The sequence below is a fragment of the Apiospora marii genome, assembly GCF_038362585.1.
Source record: "Apiospora marii strain CBS 49790 chromosome Unknown utg000007l_segment0_segment0, whole genome shotgun sequence".
Lineage (NCBI taxonomy): Eukaryota > Fungi > Ascomycota > Sordariomycetes > Amphisphaeriales > Apiosporaceae > Apiospora > Apiospora marii.
The window spans coordinates 1029119-1047238 of NW_027117379.1; the positions used below are offsets into that span (position 1 = coordinate 1029119).

An 18120-nucleotide genomic window follows, 5' to 3' on the forward strand; every position below is an offset into this window, starting at 1 on the left:
ATCTTAGTTCTTCTTTCCGGGCATGTTGTTGCCCTTCTTCTTGGAGAGCATCTCCTCCTCCTCGGCCTGGATCTCGGCGTCGATCTTAGCACCCTTTGAGGGCTCGTTGCCGTGGGCCTTGGCGGGCAGTGTGGGGTCCTGCTTGGTCTGGCGGGTCTCAAGGTCGTCGTGTTGACCCTCGTCCTTGCGCTCCTCGGCGCCGAGGCGGTTGGCGATAGAGCGCTGGTCCTCTACAGATATGGATTAGTATACATGGAAAACCCAGGTGTGTCGAGGTTATAGAGCAAACTTACTGGAGTCGGTAGCCAAGTGGGAGTTCTCCTTGCCCTCCTCGAAGCGCTCGTGCTCAGTGTTGTCAGGCATTGTGATGGTGGTTGTTGGAATGGTTGAGATATGTGGGTTTGGTATGTTTTGGTGTGAGGACAAGGTAGTCACTTGATGGATTGAGTAGAGGAAGATGTAGAGATGATTTGCATATTCTACCGGCGTGCGTTCTCCTGGGTTTTATGGTAGATGATTGCTATGGAGGGGCAGGTTTGCCCAGGGACAAACAACTACGTCATTCCTGCCATCCTGTTGACTATCGAGAATAGAAACTTTCATTTGTACCCCAAGGTCACCCGGAAACCCACAAATGGTGCCTGATATGACATCAAATCTGAAAAGTCTTTGAGCGATCTGGCGATTCAAGCCTTACTGTGAGAACGAACGTCATAGATGACACTCCCTCATTGCCTTTTCTAGAGGCTGCCCGCTACAGTGGGGGCATGGAGTCTTGGCACTTGACATGGAGCCGCCTCCGATGCTTTTAAGGTTACCTTAGTCAGGTCCCTCCTTCTGTCCACTATCAGCTTATCGGCTCACAGCTGGCCGATCTACGTCGGCCCGCAACAAGCTGGCAGGCATTGACTTGAACCGAGCTCGCTTCCCTACAGACGACATACCCAAAATTTCGGGATAGCGACAGAGAGCTTCGCATTGGAATCGCCAGAGCTAATAACTGGGGGGACGACTGCCACAACCGCCAACATGTCGATGTTCCGGTCCAAGAAGATGGATATTGGGAGCTTCCTCAATATCCACGTCATTCGTGACCACACCAAGCGAAAGGTGTACGCACAGTTCGAGCCCGAGAGGTACGTCGCGCCCGCGCAGCAGCAAGCAGCTCCTCTGAGTCTTTGCCTCCAATTGGCAATCAAGGCACGATCGCACAAACTGACAATTAGGTGTCTTGCATGGCATACAGACAAGCGCTCCGTCATATCATCCGCAACACCACTCTCCCGGCGCGAACGCGGGCAGAGGCCCAGCTTCAGCTCACCCAGATGCACTGCTATACCCGACCTACACAGATCCGCGGCCGATGTTTGATGGGAGGAAAGGGGCGTGGTATCTTCAGAGACTTCAAGCTGTCAAGAGTACGTCTCGCAAACGATCAAACACCGCGACTAAACAAAGGTGCTAACAGTGAATCCCTAGTACAACTTCAGAATGCAGGCTTTGGAGGGAAACCTTCCTGGTGTGAGGAAGGCCAGCTGGTAAAGACAACCGCGAAATCGCTGTACAATATTAGAGAACATACATTCAGTAAATGGACTCTTGGCAGTGTGTACATAATTGTGATGAACCCCATGTACGATATCAGGTGTTGTGTGGTTGGGAGGAAAGCACGCCCCAAAGAGGTCTGTATGGTGGGTTTCACACCAGAGGGTCAATATATACGCCCTCAAGTTCCAGCTCCAAGCCTACCTGATAAAGAGGATGGCATCTCTCGTATGCCAAGTCTTGACGATATGCCAAGTCTAGAGGATGATTATGATCAGCCTCTATCCCATTTTCTTTTGCGTTGAATACTACGATCAAACGGCAAGCTGCAGTTATTGCGACCCAGGTTTTGTGTTTGCATCCCCCAAACTTGAAGAGGCAAGTGAAGATTGAATCCATCTCTTTAATCAGAAGCCTTGAACGGCCATTTATGGAAGCTGTTTAATTGCACAGCACATGAACCCGTCTACTTGCCACATGCTCATGGTATCACTTCCCTTGCCATTCATCTTCATTCCACACTTTTCTCACCTGAAGCAACTGGGAAAACTGAAGTTCGACTTTCTGAACCTGAACCACCTGTTCTCTAGCCATCCTACACGGATAAACATACTCGTTTTTTAGATTCACAGAAGCTTCTTGGTCGCCAGCAAGCACCATGTTCCGACGCCTCTGGTCCGGTCTACCCAAGGACCCTGAGTTCCCTTCCGATCTGAAGGGACTCGGGTAAGTTCTCCGTCGAACACGCAAAGTGTTGCCAAATGGAAACCAGCATCTTGCTCATCTACTTCCAGGTACTTCGTCAACGAGAAAGACGAAATCCGCTCCATCGAGGAGCCGGACAACTACTTCAAGTTCTTCTTGACCAGGAACCCACGACACAATGAGCGCCAGCGATACGCTATGAACGGTAAGTCTTTGGTGAGAGTTCTATTTGTTGATATGCATTCCCTCACTCCAAGAATGGGAATGAATCTTTCGTACCTGTCTTCCCTCTACTTCTACTGCTGGCAGAACTGACTTACAACCAACCCAGAGGCCTGCGAGAAGGAGGTTCACAGCCGCCTCGAGGCCCTTGGTCTGGAGAAGATCCTCCTCCCCCTCGGCACCGCTTCCTCCTCGGAGCCCCACGTGCCCATCTTCGCGAGCGCCGACCTGAAGACCAAGTCGCGCGTCGTCCTTATCTTCGGCGAGACCATCCAGGACCTCGGTATCCTGGCGCACCGCGTGCTTAGAGGGCCCGGTGGCGTCAACCGTGGCTCCCTCGTCACCGTCGTGCGCGTGCTGCAGAAGCAAACATCCGGACCCGACGACGACTCCGCCCCCGGCATCCTTCTCGCCAACACGGGCCAGCTCGTTTGGTCCCCCGCGCTCCGCCGCGCGCTGGGACAGGTCGCCGCCGAGGGTGCCCCCATGCCCAGCGCCGTCCACGGCGGCATGCTCATCACGGACAAGGAGAACCGCATTCCCGAGAACCGCACCGCCAAGGACCACGTCCGCTACGTCTTCGAGAAGGTCGTCCCGGCCTACACCCGCGCCGACGCCGCGCTTGAGATCATCGGTCTGGGAGATGGGGCCGACATTGTCCAGGAATACCTCCACTGGGGCGTGACCTGGAGTCGGCTGCAGGGCCGCATTCGCTGCTTCGCCATCATTGGCGGGTTCAAGCCTGTGGACGAGATGCAGTGTGACTCGTTCAAGATTTTCCTGCGTGAGGTGAGTACATTCATATCCCGTCCCTTTCTCTAATTGGTAGTCGCCCGCTCGTTTTCTGCCATGAATTCCATGTACAATGAGGCGCTGCTACTGTCGCTACTTTCACAAGCTAATTCGCCTTTGCCTCCAATAGAAAGCATGCGCCTGGGTAACCGCCTCGGACCCTCTGGGTACACTGATCTCCGGCCCCGACGGCAACCCGCACACGGTAACCTTCACGCGCCACGGATGTCCCGTCTACAGCGGCGGCGAACAGTGCTACATCGAGTGCCTTCTCATCAAGGCCCGTGTCGCCGTGCTTGACTGGCTCCAGGCCGTCGCCCTCACCCCCAAGGGCAGCACGCACTACATGAACCCCGTGGTCGAGTGCACCTACGCCGACGAGAAGCTCCCACCCTCCATGGACCCGGACTGGAGCAAGTGGCAGAACGCCCCCCTGGACCAGCAGCCTTCCCTCGACTTTGGCGAGGCGGATCCGCGCGCGGGCATCAGCGATGACGAGGATGATAAGGGGGCCAAAAAGCCGGAGGAAGTAGACGATGACAGCGACGACGACGACGATATGTAGAGTGAAGGAATCATGGGCGTATATTGATGATACCATGATCCTGCGAAAAGCCCTAGCTAAAACGCAGATAGACCTTCTGGCGTCTCTGATGAAAGACATGATCTAGGAGGAAAACAGGAGAGCTTCTTCTGCTGGTGATACCTTAATGAGTAACATGAAATCTCCATTTCCGTCCATTACACATACACCAACTGATATCTTTGAATGCTTTGCCAGATCCCTCAGAATAGCCCCCCTTGCTCCCATTCAATTTCCATAATGTAATGAGTGAGCATCCAACCCCTGTCAATCCAGCATTCGCTAGACTCGTCCCCCATTTGGACTGTTAAACTTCAGATCTTGCATTTCATAGTCCTCGGAAATCTTGCCGGTCTTACTACCCTTTCGCACCTTTCGTCTCGATTTCCAGGCACCTTTAGCATCGTCATCGATAACCAGGTATGACCTGCTGGTGCAGGTCTCAATCCCCCAGGCAACGGCTTCCACAAACTCCCGAGGCGTGGCCAAGAGGGGCTGGTCCTGAAATATGGCCAACGCCTCTGCGAAAGGCAGCGATTTTACCGCTTCTTCATCCAGGTATAGGGGTGGCGTTAGTACCCTCTTTGGTGTTCCTGTCTGTCCAACCATTGTCGATGAAGACGAGGACACGGATGACCGGGGCGAAGAGCAGGGGGAATGGCTGGCGGAGAAAGTTGTTAATAGGGGCGAGGGGCACCGGGGCGTGTCTGCGGTCGTCAGCGGCGGTGCTTGGTCCTCCTGCTGCGAGCGATCCCCTTCTTCTTCCTCTACTTCGCTCTCCTTTCCCTCTTGCTCATTCATACGCTCGTTATCGGCATTGGAGCCAGTCACAGACAGAGTGTGCAAATACCCTGGGTTCGCGAGCATCCTCTCATCCAAACAGGAGGCCGTTGCCAGAGGGAGGAGACCTGAGATACCGCATTTCCTAGACGCTGGCATTGACGACGGTCTAGACGATGGCCCCACTGGTGACCTTGATGAGGAGATTTGTTCCTGGAGGGCAGTTTGGAGCTGCTGTTGTAGTTGTTGCTGCTGTTGCTGTTGCTGCTGCTGCTGCTGACTCGACGTCGCTGACAACGACTGACTATGATGATTCTGAAGCTCATGAGACTGCATAAACCACCACGGCGACGAACTCTGAGGCAACTTATACTGTGAATACGTCCTCCCGCCCCCGGAACCAGCGACAGGAGACGATATTGGCGAACTCGGCGGCGTCTGCCTCGTCGTGTCGTTGTTGGGGGGATTTCGCGGCTTGAGCGTCTGCATCTCCATGGCCGGCGCCGGTCGGTTCTTGCTCGCTTTGGCTCTCTGGGTTGAATCGAAGAATTTGAGACTGGAGAAGAAGAGTCCGCTCAAAGAAGCAGGCATCCCGACAGCTTGTGGGGATGTATGTTTGCGTGTATAGTCTCTCGAAAGGTTTCAATTTGGCAAAAGACACGGCGGATTGGTCTTTCTATTCTCTACTGAAAGTCCGGAGAGGAAGAAAAGTTATATGGACTGATTGAATGAAGAAATTAGCTCACCATCTCCGTAACAGAAGAAATCCCCAGCGTCAGGCACAATTTTTACACATGTCGGAGATCTCTTCGATATAGAGTTGGCCCCTTCAATGGAACCTCAATCACAACCTTTAAGCACCCACATCTCAGAAGTTAACAAAACGGGACGAGAGCCTGGTAGAAATCAGAGGTTGATTTGGTGTGTACTATAACAGCAGCAATAGTCTGCATGTATCATACATGAATTTGACACTGTTTGCAGTTGCTATTGCTACAACTGTCTTAACGAGGGTATACTTTTGTATCGGCCAAGATGACGGTGGACCAAACATAACGTCACTTGATTATGCCCAGAATAGCGATCCGAGACCAGCCTTGGGGGCTTCGAGTACATCCAATATCTCCTGGGCCCTTCTGGTCCGTTCTTTGACCACCTTCTCCTCCGCGGTCCACCTACCCACCTCATCAGGTCGAGCCTGGCCTTCACCCCAGAGGCCCCCAAACCAGCCTCCGCCAGACTTAGTGGCTGATGTTCCGGCACCTGATTTCTGCTGCTTCTCTCTCTCTTCCTTGGCGAGACGAGCCACCATGGTGGCCCAGTTTTCGAGACCAGTGTGCAAACACTCCTTGCAGGTTTTCTTGGCGGCCTCATCCGCCGACTCCGCGCCAATTTTGTGCAGTTGCTCCTCGGCCAAGTCAGCAGCCTCGCGCGTCCATGCCAGGCCGTCCTCTCGCCCGGAAGACCCATCCTTAGCCGTATAGATAATCTCTCCGATGTAGAGGTTCAGGCCAGCTTCTTCACACAGCTCCTTGGCGTCCCGGAGGGGTGGGGCCTCGCCAGTCGGTGGTGGAGGGGGGTATGCTGGAGGCGCGGCCAGTCGCTTTGCGACTCCGATGACGTTGGATACTGACCATGGCGACGCAGTCTGTCCGTCACCTTCGAGCGGCACTGAAGAAGGAGCACCAGCGGCTGGGAGAGCGCGGCGAGCTCGAAGAATTGAGATCAAAATCGGGAGGGCAGAAGAGACATCGCCATTGCGCGCCTTATGGGCAGCGATAGCCGTAAGTGTGGTGAGGACATTGGCGGACGGTTGACGGGTATCCTGCAGCACGAACGTCTGGGGGTTGTAAGGCAGTGCCGATGGCAAGGTATTCTCCGAGGCCAGTTGTAAGGCCCACTCGTACATCTTGGCCGAAGCATCCGGGAGGTCTTTGAAGTCTAACCAAGACGCGTAGTCCAGGGCGGCGTCCATTTTCTGCTTGGTAGTGAAGCCCTTGGTTGTAAGAATCTTCATGTAAAACGTCTCTGGTGCCTCATATGCAGCCTCACAGTCCTTCTCATGAGGAGCGCTTGGCGAACCAGGTGGTATAGGTTTAGGATTCGGGTTCGACGGCCCGAACACCTGTTCCGCCGGGAAGACGATATGTCGTGTAGTGTCCACCAGGTGGTTGTCGAGCTTCTCTGCAGCTTTGGCGCATAGCACCAGAACCTCGTAGTAGCCCCTTCTCCACGGCTCGCTCTTTGCGGTGATGTCCTTGCCTGCGTTCCCGACTCCGTCGATCCAGATACCACCGTCCAGCAGCTCCTTCAAGTCGGCGCCGTCTGTCTCCGGGTCTTCCAACCGCTCCAGAACATTTTTGGCGTAGGTGCCGATTTGCACCCAGTTGGGCTGCGGGGTATCCGTCCGGTCGGGACCCCATCTCAGAAGCCTGAATCGCAACCTCGTGATAAACCTCCATTCGTCAGGACTCGGGTATCTTCTCTCCAACCACTCTTGCTGGACACTCCAGTAGCCGACCAGAAGACAGGCGACGATTGCCCAGGTGTACACAATGTATTTAGCACCCAAGAAGATCTCGTATGTCAGCCATCGTTTCCGTTCGGTCGTGAGGTAACGCCATTGCTTGTTTCGGGCCAACGGGTTGGATAAAAAGGGGAGTTGTGGTCGTGATATCGAGGTCAAGTGGCTTTGGCGTGCAAACAGTCGAGCTACTGAGGGGCCCTTTGCTTGCAATGGTCGGGCAAGGAGGAGCCTTCGCGCTGCCAATCGTGACTGCATCATAGTTTTCGATCACCAGAAACGCCCTGCGCAGCGTGTGCGAGGGCGCATGGGCGACAATAGCCTAGAGTATTGATGGTCGGCGGGGGGAAACCAGTCTCTCCTTCAGATGGGCAGCTGTAATGTCTACCAGTCAGAGCTCAATCCATCGCTTAGTGGTCAACAAAATTGGAACATACTTGATTCGGGTGAATCATGACAAAATAAAGGTTCACGAGCTGGGGTGGCGCATCGTCGGCGTCTATCAACTGAAGAGATGCTCTCGAATTGGTGAAGGATGAGGTCGGTTGATCCAAAGCCAACCCGATTAATTGCTTACTTAGTTCTTCTCAGTCCTCGAAAGCCGTTGAAGCTCTTATCCGGATGGCCCGTGCACCCAAACGACGATACTACTGCCGGGGTCGGGTCTTAGCAGGGCTAGAGAAAGAATACAATTGCAGATGCAGCTTGGCAGATGCAGATGGGGCGAGCTACGTAACTCCGCTTTCTTACATTGATCGACTGGGTAGCGTACTGCCAGAATCCAGGGTGACAGCTCCAATACGTTGATGGCAACTACAGACCTGGAAACAGCAGTCGGGACCTGGGCAAAGGGGCAGAGGGCTATCTATGCTCATTGTCACTCTCTCCGTAACCTAGTTGCCGCACCGTATTTGCTTTATTGTATAGGGGATCTTATCTGCCGAAAGGAATGTGGGTATTTTCTCATAAGCTACTCAGTACAATTCCAGCAACGAGAATGGGGAATATGAAGGAGGGTACTCCAAATCAACTTGTCGGATCGTGAAATCAACCATGCCTGCCATGCTACTAAGCCATATCGGAATTCCTAACGCGTTTTCATCCTTTCCCAGACAAATTGACGAGCCGATAAGGACCATGTAAACCCTCGTTCCCTTGAACATCCTCTTCTTCTGAGTGTTACAGTATACATTGCCCAACGTGGCGCGTTCGTTCAGTGAAGCGTTGCTGTTTAAGAGCTGTTGTCGGGCTTCTTGTCCGTGGCAAGCCCCTCCTCAACGTAGGAAGGCGGGGTGTCGACAACTTCCTCCTCCTGGTGAGACATCAGGCCAGCCTTCTCATCGCCGACGGCAGTCTCGTTTTGAGCGGCCTTGTGGACAGAGTGACCGCGGCGACGGTGGTGACGGCGGGTTCCGGCAGGGCGGACAAAGGTGCGCCAGAGGCAGACGATAGCGGTACCAACCATCATTCCGAGGCTGTAGATGAAATGTTAGCGTATGACTTTTGGCAGAGGCTCACGGTTGGGTAACTTACATGCTAGCGCTTACACCAGCAACGATTCCGATCGCAATGGGCAGCAGAATGTGAGAAGCAATGTTCTTCATGAGCTGGCTCCACTGGGCACGGTGGTTGGGAGCGTCGTTCAAGTGGTGAGGACCGGGGTGGCGGTGCATGCCCTCCAGCTTGCCCATGGCCTTGGGCTTACCGTGGCAGGACTTGTAGGCACGCAGGCGGGCGAGTTGCTGCATCGCGGCTGCCTTCATGCGGCAGACCCAGCTGGTGCACGTCTCCGGCTTGCCCTTCTGGCCGCTCTCGGAATCGGTGACGCCGATGTTACCGATCATGAGACCGCCCTCGGGTGTCTTGACAACCTTGACCTGGACGTTGGGGAGTCCATCGATGAAAACATTGCCGACCTCAATAATCTGAAGGTCGAGCTGGTATAGCTCCATGTTTTCCTCCTCGTCCTTGGCAAGGGCGGCGGTGCGAAGTCCGAAGCCAAGGGGGAACTCGTTCTTGTGGTTCCTCATGTGGCCCGGTCGCATCATCTGGTGGTGCGGCTTGGCGTCGTTCTGAAGCTTGGCGCTCAGAGTACTGGCCATGGGGTCGGAGTTGGGGTAGAGCTCGAAGCCGTTCAACAGCAAACGATCCGAGTTGGCGGCGTGGTCTACACTGAAGTCCAGCTCCAGGTAACTTGGGACGTCGGCGGCAGCCAGCTTCGAGTTGGCATGATGGCGGCCCGGAGCCAAAGCGGAGCATCCAGGACACTCCAGCTTGAGAGTTCGCTTCTCCGAAATTTGAGGTACGCGCTCGGCGTTGATGGGGACGGGAAGGGTGGTGAGAGTGCCGTCCTCGGATGACTCGGGCAAGGGAAGTAAGAAGGCGTTGGTCGAAGAGACCGCCAGGCCCGCGGCGGTAAGAAGGGATGACAACTGCATTTTGTCAGGTTTGTGGTGTAAGTTTGAAGAACAACTTCTTCTGGGATATGATGATGCAACAAAGTAGAGAAAGTGTGACGGGAGTCTTGATTGAGAGTTGGATGGGAAAAGAAGGGACTGGATGTGGAGTTTGTTGTTTAGTCAGGGTGTAGGATGGGCGAGTTGAATGGGCTGAAAGTGATCAAGGGGGGGCGGCCAAGAAGTGACCTCAGAGTCTCAGACAAAGGCGTCCCCCCGGTCACACGTCGTCAGCTTTATTGAAGGCGATCCAGCCCGACAGACTCCGCCTCAGATCTGGCAGCAGGTGTCAGCTGAGCCCAGCACTTGCCAATCAGGAACAGTCGTCGTCATCCAATGGACGGGCCCCTCTACTAACTCACTAATAACTGCCACTGCCACCGAACGAATTGGGACGGGGGGAAGACGCAGGTGAGGGGCCGGCGCATCCCCCACTGTACTTTGTGGATCTGGCGCCTAGCGGGCTCCTGCATCATGCAGCAGAGAACGAGATTCCTGTGTGTGTCGTTTCCCATCTGGTCATACTCTCGTGATGGCATCCTGGATCGAAGTGGGCTCCTGGGTTGCATGCTGCTCTGGCCAATCAAATAGGCTCTCACCACCGCATCAACATACATAGAACGTACGAGGAGTCTTTATTTCGACGGGAGCTACAATGCGCGCCCTGCATCCAATTGTGGTTGGGTGCCCTGTACCTATTTCTTCGCGTTATTGGTGTCGCTCTAGGGCGCGGTGATTTGCAACCGTCGAGCGATATACTTTGGCACCACATTCGTTTTCAACTGAGACTGCTCAGCCACCAAGAGAGCATAACAAATATCGATCTACAGGGACATCGCAACTATCAATTGGCCAGGATACCTATTTATGAAGATGCTTCTTTTGACTAATACTCTATATCTTGAATCCACAACAGCTCGCATATCTTTCTAGAGTGAGTTCACGACTGGAGCTCAAACAGAAATGGCCACTTCCTACCTCCATATCATTCTAGCCAGCCCAGCCGCTTGAAGTTGCGACAGGCAGAGACGAGGGGCGATAGCTTGTACCAAGCAAAACTCAAGTAGTAACAGTGGCCTTGAATGATGCGTCAAAATGTTAGCAGACTATTCCTAAGACTCGTCGCTAGGTTGGACTCTTGAGTAGGGGGTTTAATCGCAGTAAGTCTATTGATGCCGCGATGGCCCAATCCGCAATGCAAGCTGTAAGCACTTGATTACTTATCTAATATCTATCGGTTGATCCATGTACTATCCATTTGCGTGGAGCTAGAGCCCCTAATCTCAGCTATTGAAGAATGGTGATAGAATGCGTTGAAGTTTCAAACAAACTAACGATCTCAAAAGCTTGTGGTATGGATTACCTCTGTACCTTGACTGAAAGCTGTGTACACCTTATCTCGAGCATCAGCAAGTGAATCCGCCATCCTTCCTTCGAAACTACGTGGAATTACGATTTGGTCTCTGGGTTTCCCACTCCTTCTAACATACATCCCCAGCCTTCGTCAATGCTACTCGCCCTCTGGTGAGAAGCACCGCATACCCCCTTTCCCAGTCCCGGTACATCGTATATCTCCTATGGCCCCCGCTGCTTATGAGCACCCCGCCCACGACGGCCAAGAAGCTGGCGTTCCTTGAATGTTGTTTCGTGCTTCTCCCATTTGATGGCCGGCGCGTGAGATTGCCAGTGCACTCGATAGCAAAGCAGCGAGGTGCCCGCCAGGAGTTTGTACTTGTAGGTGCCGTAGAACGAGCTGGATGGTGATGGTGTTCGTTTATAATGTGCATATGCGATAGAGAACTCTCTGCTCTAAATTATATGATGCCTCGGTTGTTCAGGCATGAACTGCACACGGTTTGGCATATGATGAAGGAGCCCAGCTCCAGGACAAGTCGATTACTCGCTGGGATGCGATGAGCATAAGCTACCATAGAAGAACTGTAACCAATGCTGCTTTACGTTGGGCTCAAGCCGTCCAGGCCGTGACGATTTAACGACCTTCCTTTCGAAGAGTACCCTTAGCCAAAGTATTGTGATTGCGTAAGGGGTCATTTGATGGCCTGGGGGCCAGCCTCGACCCGATCTACCAACAACACGAGTCGGACGGTGAGTTAAACAGGGCATTTCTTGACATGTAACATAGATCATCAGACCGAGCTGGCATGGTTTACCATAGTCCGTCCCAAGTATGTTGCCTGTAGGACTTCCTCCGGGTGGTGTTGATATCGCAATCGTCACAGCAATGACTTGTGAGCCTGTCTACTGGACAGTGGCAAGGTGTAGCACAATTTCTCGGTAGGTAGATATTGGCGACTCAAAAACTGGCTTTTGATTACATGTGCTATATCCTATTGGAAAACATTCAATGATGTGAGTAACTGTTCACTTTCTGTTTCAAAATATTGCTTGATATATCAGTCAACGTACGTCACACCTACGCGGAACATATATGACAGTTTCCCTTTCGTTTTCTATCTTTACTGCCCATTGTTTATAACTGGATGGCTCTGACAACGCATAAGTATGTCACACCGATATAGCTCTGAGCCGGATGGTGAGGCCTGGAGCCGTTTCCTTTAATCAGCTAGATCGAGACCTGAAGTAAGCCTGAGTTGAATGCAGCATAACCCAATTTATAATCCTCGATCACGTTGAATACTCAGTTATGAGAAGTCCTGTCGATATTCTCAATATCGGCGACTTGTCGAGTTCGAGGCCATGTCGAAGCAAGAGAACATGAATTGTGAGTGCTCGTAGATGCCCATGGGTATTTTTATCTAGGTCGGTCATTTGTTACGTCTTCCCTTGGAAGCATCAAGTTGTCGACGTCGATCACGTCTCTATCCTTAGTCTTACAGGTCTGAGATAGTATCCTGCAGCCCCCGAACTGGGTTGGGAACCAGTCTACCCAGGTACAAAAGATCTGAAATGTGCGCTCTGGGAAAGAGGGGCGCGAGCCAGATGTCGTCTTAGGAAATAGTAGGGGCTGGGAGTATGCTCGAACTTCACGTTCCACGGCACTGGGCTTAATCGACGTGCCCGCTGGAGCAGGTCTTGCAATATGGTCAGACTGTGTCTATTCAGAAGCCAAGAATGGTCCTCTGGTGGGTTGCAGCTTGGGTATGGAAACGGCAGGCATGCCACCATCCTGAGCATGTGGAGGACCGGCTACAGGATTGCATCAGATTCTGGAAGATAGCAGTTCTCCTGTTGCCGTTCTCGATAAATATGTAAGAATCTATAGACATGTTGGGGTACTTCCTGAGAGGTAAGCCGGGTAATGGTTTGAATAATGACGACCACCATGTATTGACGACAGTGCGAAGGAGCGTCTATGACCGGAGAGTGTTTATATCCATACCAGCTTGCTTCATCTAGGTTCCCTTCAGTCACATCAAGTATTAGGTCCTGAACTGAGCCAACGCCACTTCCCCCTGCCACCAGAAGAGTGGTCGCGATTCCCAAGATTGTCAAGGTGGCTAGACATAGTCGGGGTTTCGATGCATCATCTCGTGACATTGTCTATTAAGGTATTATAGTAATTGAAGCATTCAATACTGATTCGCATATTTTTCATCCGTGGCGCGTGCATCCTACTCCAAGAACTGCAAGCTAGTAGACATGTCAAGGATGACTGACCCAAGATCTCGTTGCATGGTTCTCAGCAGGAGCCTCACACGCAACTTTAAGATACGATATGTTTTATGAGTATTCTCATGACCGTATGTTCCTTCAGATATATGCCCCTGGGCCTGGTGTTTACCATGCAGTAATATTAGTTGCAAAGGAGCATTCGACTGACTCGAGGCCTAAATTATTGGTACATATGACGCGGCTACCAAATGGTTCGTCTTGTGAATCCACGAGTGTCCCTTACTTCTCTCCCAAAGACGATCGCACGGGCGATTCAACCCAGGAGCCGACAGCTGACCAGTGCGGAAGATTACGATCGGGCCAAGCTAGATTGCAAAAGAAGCTTCCTCTATCCATGAAACAAACACCGAGATTGTTCTTTCTACTACCTAGACCTGGCTGCTGGTGCCTGGACTCAGCTACCTACGGATATACTTACTTACTTCCCATTCCAATTTCGCGTATCCATGGCGCGTCACAGACCCCTCATATGTACCTACTTACCTCCCGTTACAAAAAGAAAAGCAGAACGGCATGACGGCAACCCGCAAACGGCATTCAATAGTTGAGACGAGAATAGATTGGCTGCAATCGACTGTGCAGACCGTGATATGTCCTCCCGAGGTTGATGGGACGGCTGAATATGTCTGAGTTGTGATGCGCCTAATGAGAAACGGCCGTGGCCAAGACGCGTGCGCGCGGGTGGTAGAAGGGATCTAAAGAATTGCCTGAAGTGGAAGAAGGAGACTGGTCGGAACCGGGATCCACGTTTCGAAGATGTAATTGGCGAAGACGGATGGCTTGGCGCTGGGAAAACCTGGCTCCCGATCTGAAACACGTCTGTCGCAACTTGGAGGCTCTGCCAGCTTTCGTCACCTTCTGGCTCGCTGTCGACGGCCCTAGAGGTCATATGATTGGCACACCGTACGATCCAATAACCTCAGCGTACAGCGCCAAGGGCCCGGACCGACTTGCGACTTACGGAAAAGCACGCAAACAGCCGGAGCGGTCTGTCTGTGCTAGATGAATCGAGACCAAGCAATTGGACAAGAAAGAAAGAAAAGAAAAACAAGTCCCCCCTCCCCTCCTGCCTCCTCCCTCAGGCCCCTCAGGCCCGTCATCGTCTTGGCCCAACACCAACACCAACATCGTTACTAGGGGCAGGAGGCATTTGCTGCTCTTTGGCATTGTGACCAGTGCATCGCTCATACGCAACACAATACGCTGTCAATGCCGTTAGGTTACATAGTCGCAGCCATCACCAAGGGCAAGTGCCTGGCGCAGGTTGCAGCTCACACCAACGTGCCATCGCTTACTACTTAGCGGTTACTGTTAAGACAGTGCGCAGCGTCGGAAGGCGGATAGTCGAGATTAGGATGTCCATGTTGTTTGATACCCACGGGCGTTTGCGTTACCTTTTGTGCCCGGATTAATGTTCTGCTTCGAGAGCCTCAGATGGAGGACCCAGCAGGAGGACCTTGGGAGTGTAGCCCCGGAATTCATTTCATTCCGTGGGCCTGCATATAACCAGCAGAAGATATTCATGCTATAGATAGCACCTAGGCACTAGACTACTAGAGCCGAGAAGAAGAAAAGGTAAGACAGCGGGATGGTGAGCTGTCAGAAACAACCAAGGTTTACTAGCCTGGCAACTGGGGAAGAAAGAGGGTGGCCGGCCGTTTCGTTAGCTGGCCGACCGCGTGGGACGGGATCGATAGCAAACTAGCAGAAACAAATGATGCGCCTTTGCATTAAGCATTGGTTTCTTCCAAGCGAAGCGTAAACAGTGGGTGCGCGACAGACGGATGAGCTGGCCTTCCGTCGATATGGCTGCTCCAAGTAGGATCACAGCATGATTTCCCATCCGTTGGCACGCTGGGAGCCTGCCAAGTGTCGCACAAGTCATGGTAATAAGGGCCGGAGATCAGATATGCATTTCGAAATTTGCAACACCGACTGCAGGTAGCGGCGGCGGTGGAGTGCTGTCTATTTCCCCGAATGGATTCTGCCTTACTAATACTGTTCTTTCACGGCAACGTGCCAAGCGATGGGGAGAAGGGGGAAGAGGTCGTTTGATTAGATACGGCGCCGTTGGTTGATGTTGATTGCACCGGTCGTGGAGGTTTCGGGCCGCGGCGTCCCTTCTATTGGAGAACTGTCTGCAAATCTTAAGTCCTCCAGGTGAGGTGGGCGTGCTTGTGGATATCCACATGTTCGCTTGGTTCCGGGCCATCAATACACGTAGGTATTTTAAATAGCCCGGCCTTTCGTGAGCCCTGCTGATGAGTGAGCTGAGGATATTCGGAGATCTCGCTCCCAGCACAGGCAGTAAGCTACACAGGAGACCAGGCCCAGGCCGGGGCCCAAGAAAGACCAGAAAAAACAAGGGGTTCAGATAGCTGCAGGTGATGACGCTAGTGTTTCCGGTTGGGGGGTTGTCTGTTTGTGATTCGTCGTTGCAGAATGGACCCTGCAGACTCTACAGGGGTCCCTGACCTTCGCATAGCAAGGTGCAGGCTTAGCCCCAGGAACCGATCAAAAATAAGCAGAGAGAGGGACCGGGAAGAAGAAGAGGAGGCAGCACCAAAGGCCAAGCTGAGAGCGAGCCTTGTGTTGCTCCTAGCGGCCACTAGGCGCAGAGATGTCTCTACCAACTATCTGGGGACAGCCAGTTGTCCCCTCAAGTCATTTGTGACTATGGTTCCTGGCGCTTTGGTCCCTATTCTTCTGACCTGGTTAGCATGAGCTCCAGGGCCCAGTTCTTGCTTTTGGGGGTCGATCAGCTCCAAGAATATGCAAGAAACAAGAAGCGAGAAGAGCTCAATCTACATCTTGCCCGCCCTAAAATTAACGAAATAGCTAGCGCAGTGTATTTTGAGAGAACAGGACGTCTATGCCGACCGGGATAGATGAAAAATCTTACGCTGTTTGCCCAAACGCCCTTCCACCCCAAATTTGGAAAGGGGTCCCCGAAAGGCACGAGAACACGAAATCAGCCACACACGGCCCGGACCATAGCTACTTCCAAATGTACATATATCTTTTCTAACGCCTGGTAAGGCTTCACCACCCAGCAGGGGACTAACAGTACCTACCTACCGTAGTCGCCTCGTAATTTCGAAAAAGGACCAACCCGTCTACCTGGTGAGGATGAAGGGAACAAGAAGAACTTATACTTAGTCAGTTTGCGCTTTTTTAATCTGCAGATGTCACTGGCCCGGAGATTGGCTTGAGTATGCACAAGTAGCAGTCCCCATCCAATGCGACGCCCATTACACAAGCGATGGAACGTCGACGCCGGTCTATTTTCATTCTCTGTGCCTCTCTATTCTATTACCTAGTATTTTCTCCATGCACCGCCCTCCTCATCCTCATTCGTTCCTCTTGGCTGTAGTCGTTCGCCCGCCTTCCCTCCTTCTTGATATTCCATTTCTGCTCCCTCCGTCACGTCACCCACGGTAAAAAGGTCCGATATACTTTCCTCTTCCGTCAGACCAGACAGGAAGCAGTTAGCTAGTCGGCTGGCTATTTCTCACCTAAGCTCGTTGACATCAGTCAACTCAAACCTTCCTTTCTTTCCAAGTCGTCCAGGCGCAACTTGCCTTTTTGCCCAAGCGCAACTGTTTACGTCGGCTGATTTCTTGTTTCCCCGTCGCTCTTTTGGATCTCTGTCCGGCTCAGATCTCTCTCTGCCTGCCTGTCTGATTTTCTTCTGGCCCGAAAGCTGTGTGCGTGTGTCTTGACGGCATTCCCCAGCGTTTTCTCTCGTTCAAACCCGACCCACAGCGCAATATCTTCTGCGAACCCGTCTGTCTTGTCTGTATACTCGCACCCGCATCTACACCTGACAAAAAAAGAGGGCAACATCTACAACAACAACAACGCCAGCAAATCTCGAATCCACCAACAGACAGAAGAAGTATTTGTGTGCTTTTTGCTTGATTGACTCTTGATCGCCGCCCAAGTCTACCCGAGAGGGCTTCTGAATCTCTCTCTGCTTCGCTTCCACCACCCGACCCTGTTCTACCCGCAAACCTGAAACACGACGAGCTTCCAAGGTTGCACTACCACCGGTCTCCCACCACCACGCACTCTCAAGACCAGCCTCACTCTCTCTGTCTGTACCCTCGGAATTCCCTCACGCCGCGATTCTCGTTGGGGATAACTCAGGTTCATCCAATCTGATCACAACGACTCGATTCGACTCGCTTTTGCGCATCCCACTCGAGCGGTCTTCTTCCTCGAGATACGTTGTGTTGTATTGCGTCGTCGTCCTGTACGTTGCACACGGTCAACGTGTACCAAGAGTGACTCCCTCTCATCGCGAAACTTCAAGTGTACGTGACCTCCTCTTTTTGTCCTCCCATTCGCTGCTCGGGTGTTTAAGTGTTCCCTGTCTGTTTGGTACCGGGTGTTGTCCACTATCAACTGGTACCACACCTAGCCTACCATTCTCAGACCGGCCCATCATTCTCCCCTTAGTAGCCCCAGAAATGGCACCATGACTAGACAGGGGATGCGTGACCAGCGTCCGCCACCTCTGACCTCTGGGATCTCGTCTGGTCTCTCTCTGCCCATTCATGGTGTCGTCTGCCTCCCCGTCGATACTCTTGTTCCAAAATACCGCCACATGCAGCCGGGCCTGCCTCATTCACTCATTCGCTTTTACTTCGCTTCGACCAATGGAGGACTAATTTTTGTACTATAGTCTTTTGCCTTGTCCGCTCAGGATATGCAGTAATTATACTCCTGGCGCTCTACCTTCTCATTATACAATTGCCGCATTTCTTCAGGCCGGCTTCACATTGGAATCACCACTTCTTTCGCCTACGCATCCAGCCCGTAGGGATTGTCTCTCTTTTTCACCATCGCCATTCTGG

At 52.6% G+C, this 18120-nt stretch overlaps 6 protein-coding genes across 6 annotated transcripts; 2 read left to right on the forward strand and 4 right to left on the reverse strand.

Moving 5' to 3' along the window:
- Positions 1-3: 3 nt before the first annotated feature.
- On the reverse strand, positions 4-363 carry PG985_010716 (uncharacterized protein; the record flags this gene model as incomplete). The annotated part of the gene is made up of 2 exons (XM_066830484.1): positions 4-230; positions 294-363. 2 exons carry the CDS (start codon positions 361-363, stop codon positions 4-6), a joined length of 297 nt encoding a protein of 98 aa, XP_066681166.1.
- Positions 364-1029: 666 nt separating this feature from the next.
- On the forward strand, positions 1030-1542 carry PG985_010717 (mitochondrial 37S ribosomal protein uS14m; the record flags this gene model as incomplete). The annotated part of the gene is made up of 3 exons (XM_066830485.1): positions 1030-1136; positions 1247-1418; positions 1480-1542. The coding sequence occupies 3 exons, from the start codon at positions 1030-1032 to the stop codon at positions 1540-1542; spliced, it is 342 nt and encodes a 113-aa protein (XP_066681167.1).
- Positions 1543-2203: 661 nt separating this feature from the next.
- Positions 2204-3829, forward strand: PG985_010718 (arb2 domain-containing protein; the record flags this gene model as incomplete). The annotated part of the gene is made up of 4 exons (XM_066830486.1): positions 2204-2271; positions 2340-2455; positions 2582-3261; positions 3395-3829. 4 exons carry the CDS (start codon positions 2204-2206, stop codon positions 3827-3829), a joined length of 1299 nt encoding a protein of 432 aa, XP_066681168.1.
- Positions 3830-4129: 300 nt separating this feature from the next.
- Positions 4130-5218, reverse strand: PG985_010719 (uncharacterized protein; the record flags this gene model as incomplete). The annotated part of the gene is made up of 1 exon (XM_066830487.1): positions 4130-5218. The coding sequence occupies one exon, from the start codon at positions 5216-5218 to the stop codon at positions 4130-4132; it is 1089 nt and encodes a 362-aa protein (XP_066681169.1).
- Positions 5219-5693: 475 nt separating this feature from the next.
- PG985_010720 (uncharacterized protein) lies at positions 5694-7412 on the reverse strand (the record flags this gene model as incomplete). Its single annotated transcript, XM_066830488.1, has 1 exon — positions 5694-7412. The coding sequence occupies one exon, from the start codon at positions 7410-7412 to the stop codon at positions 5694-5696; it is 1719 nt and encodes a 572-aa protein (XP_066681170.1).
- A 970-nt stretch (positions 7413-8382) lies between these two features.
- On the reverse strand, positions 8383-9589 carry PG985_010721 (uncharacterized protein; the record flags this gene model as incomplete). Its single annotated transcript, XM_066830489.1, has 2 exons — positions 8383-8626; positions 8685-9589. The coding sequence occupies 2 exons, from the start codon at positions 9587-9589 to the stop codon at positions 8383-8385; spliced, it is 1149 nt and encodes a 382-aa protein (XP_066681171.1).
- Positions 9590-18120: the final 8531 nt, after the last annotated feature.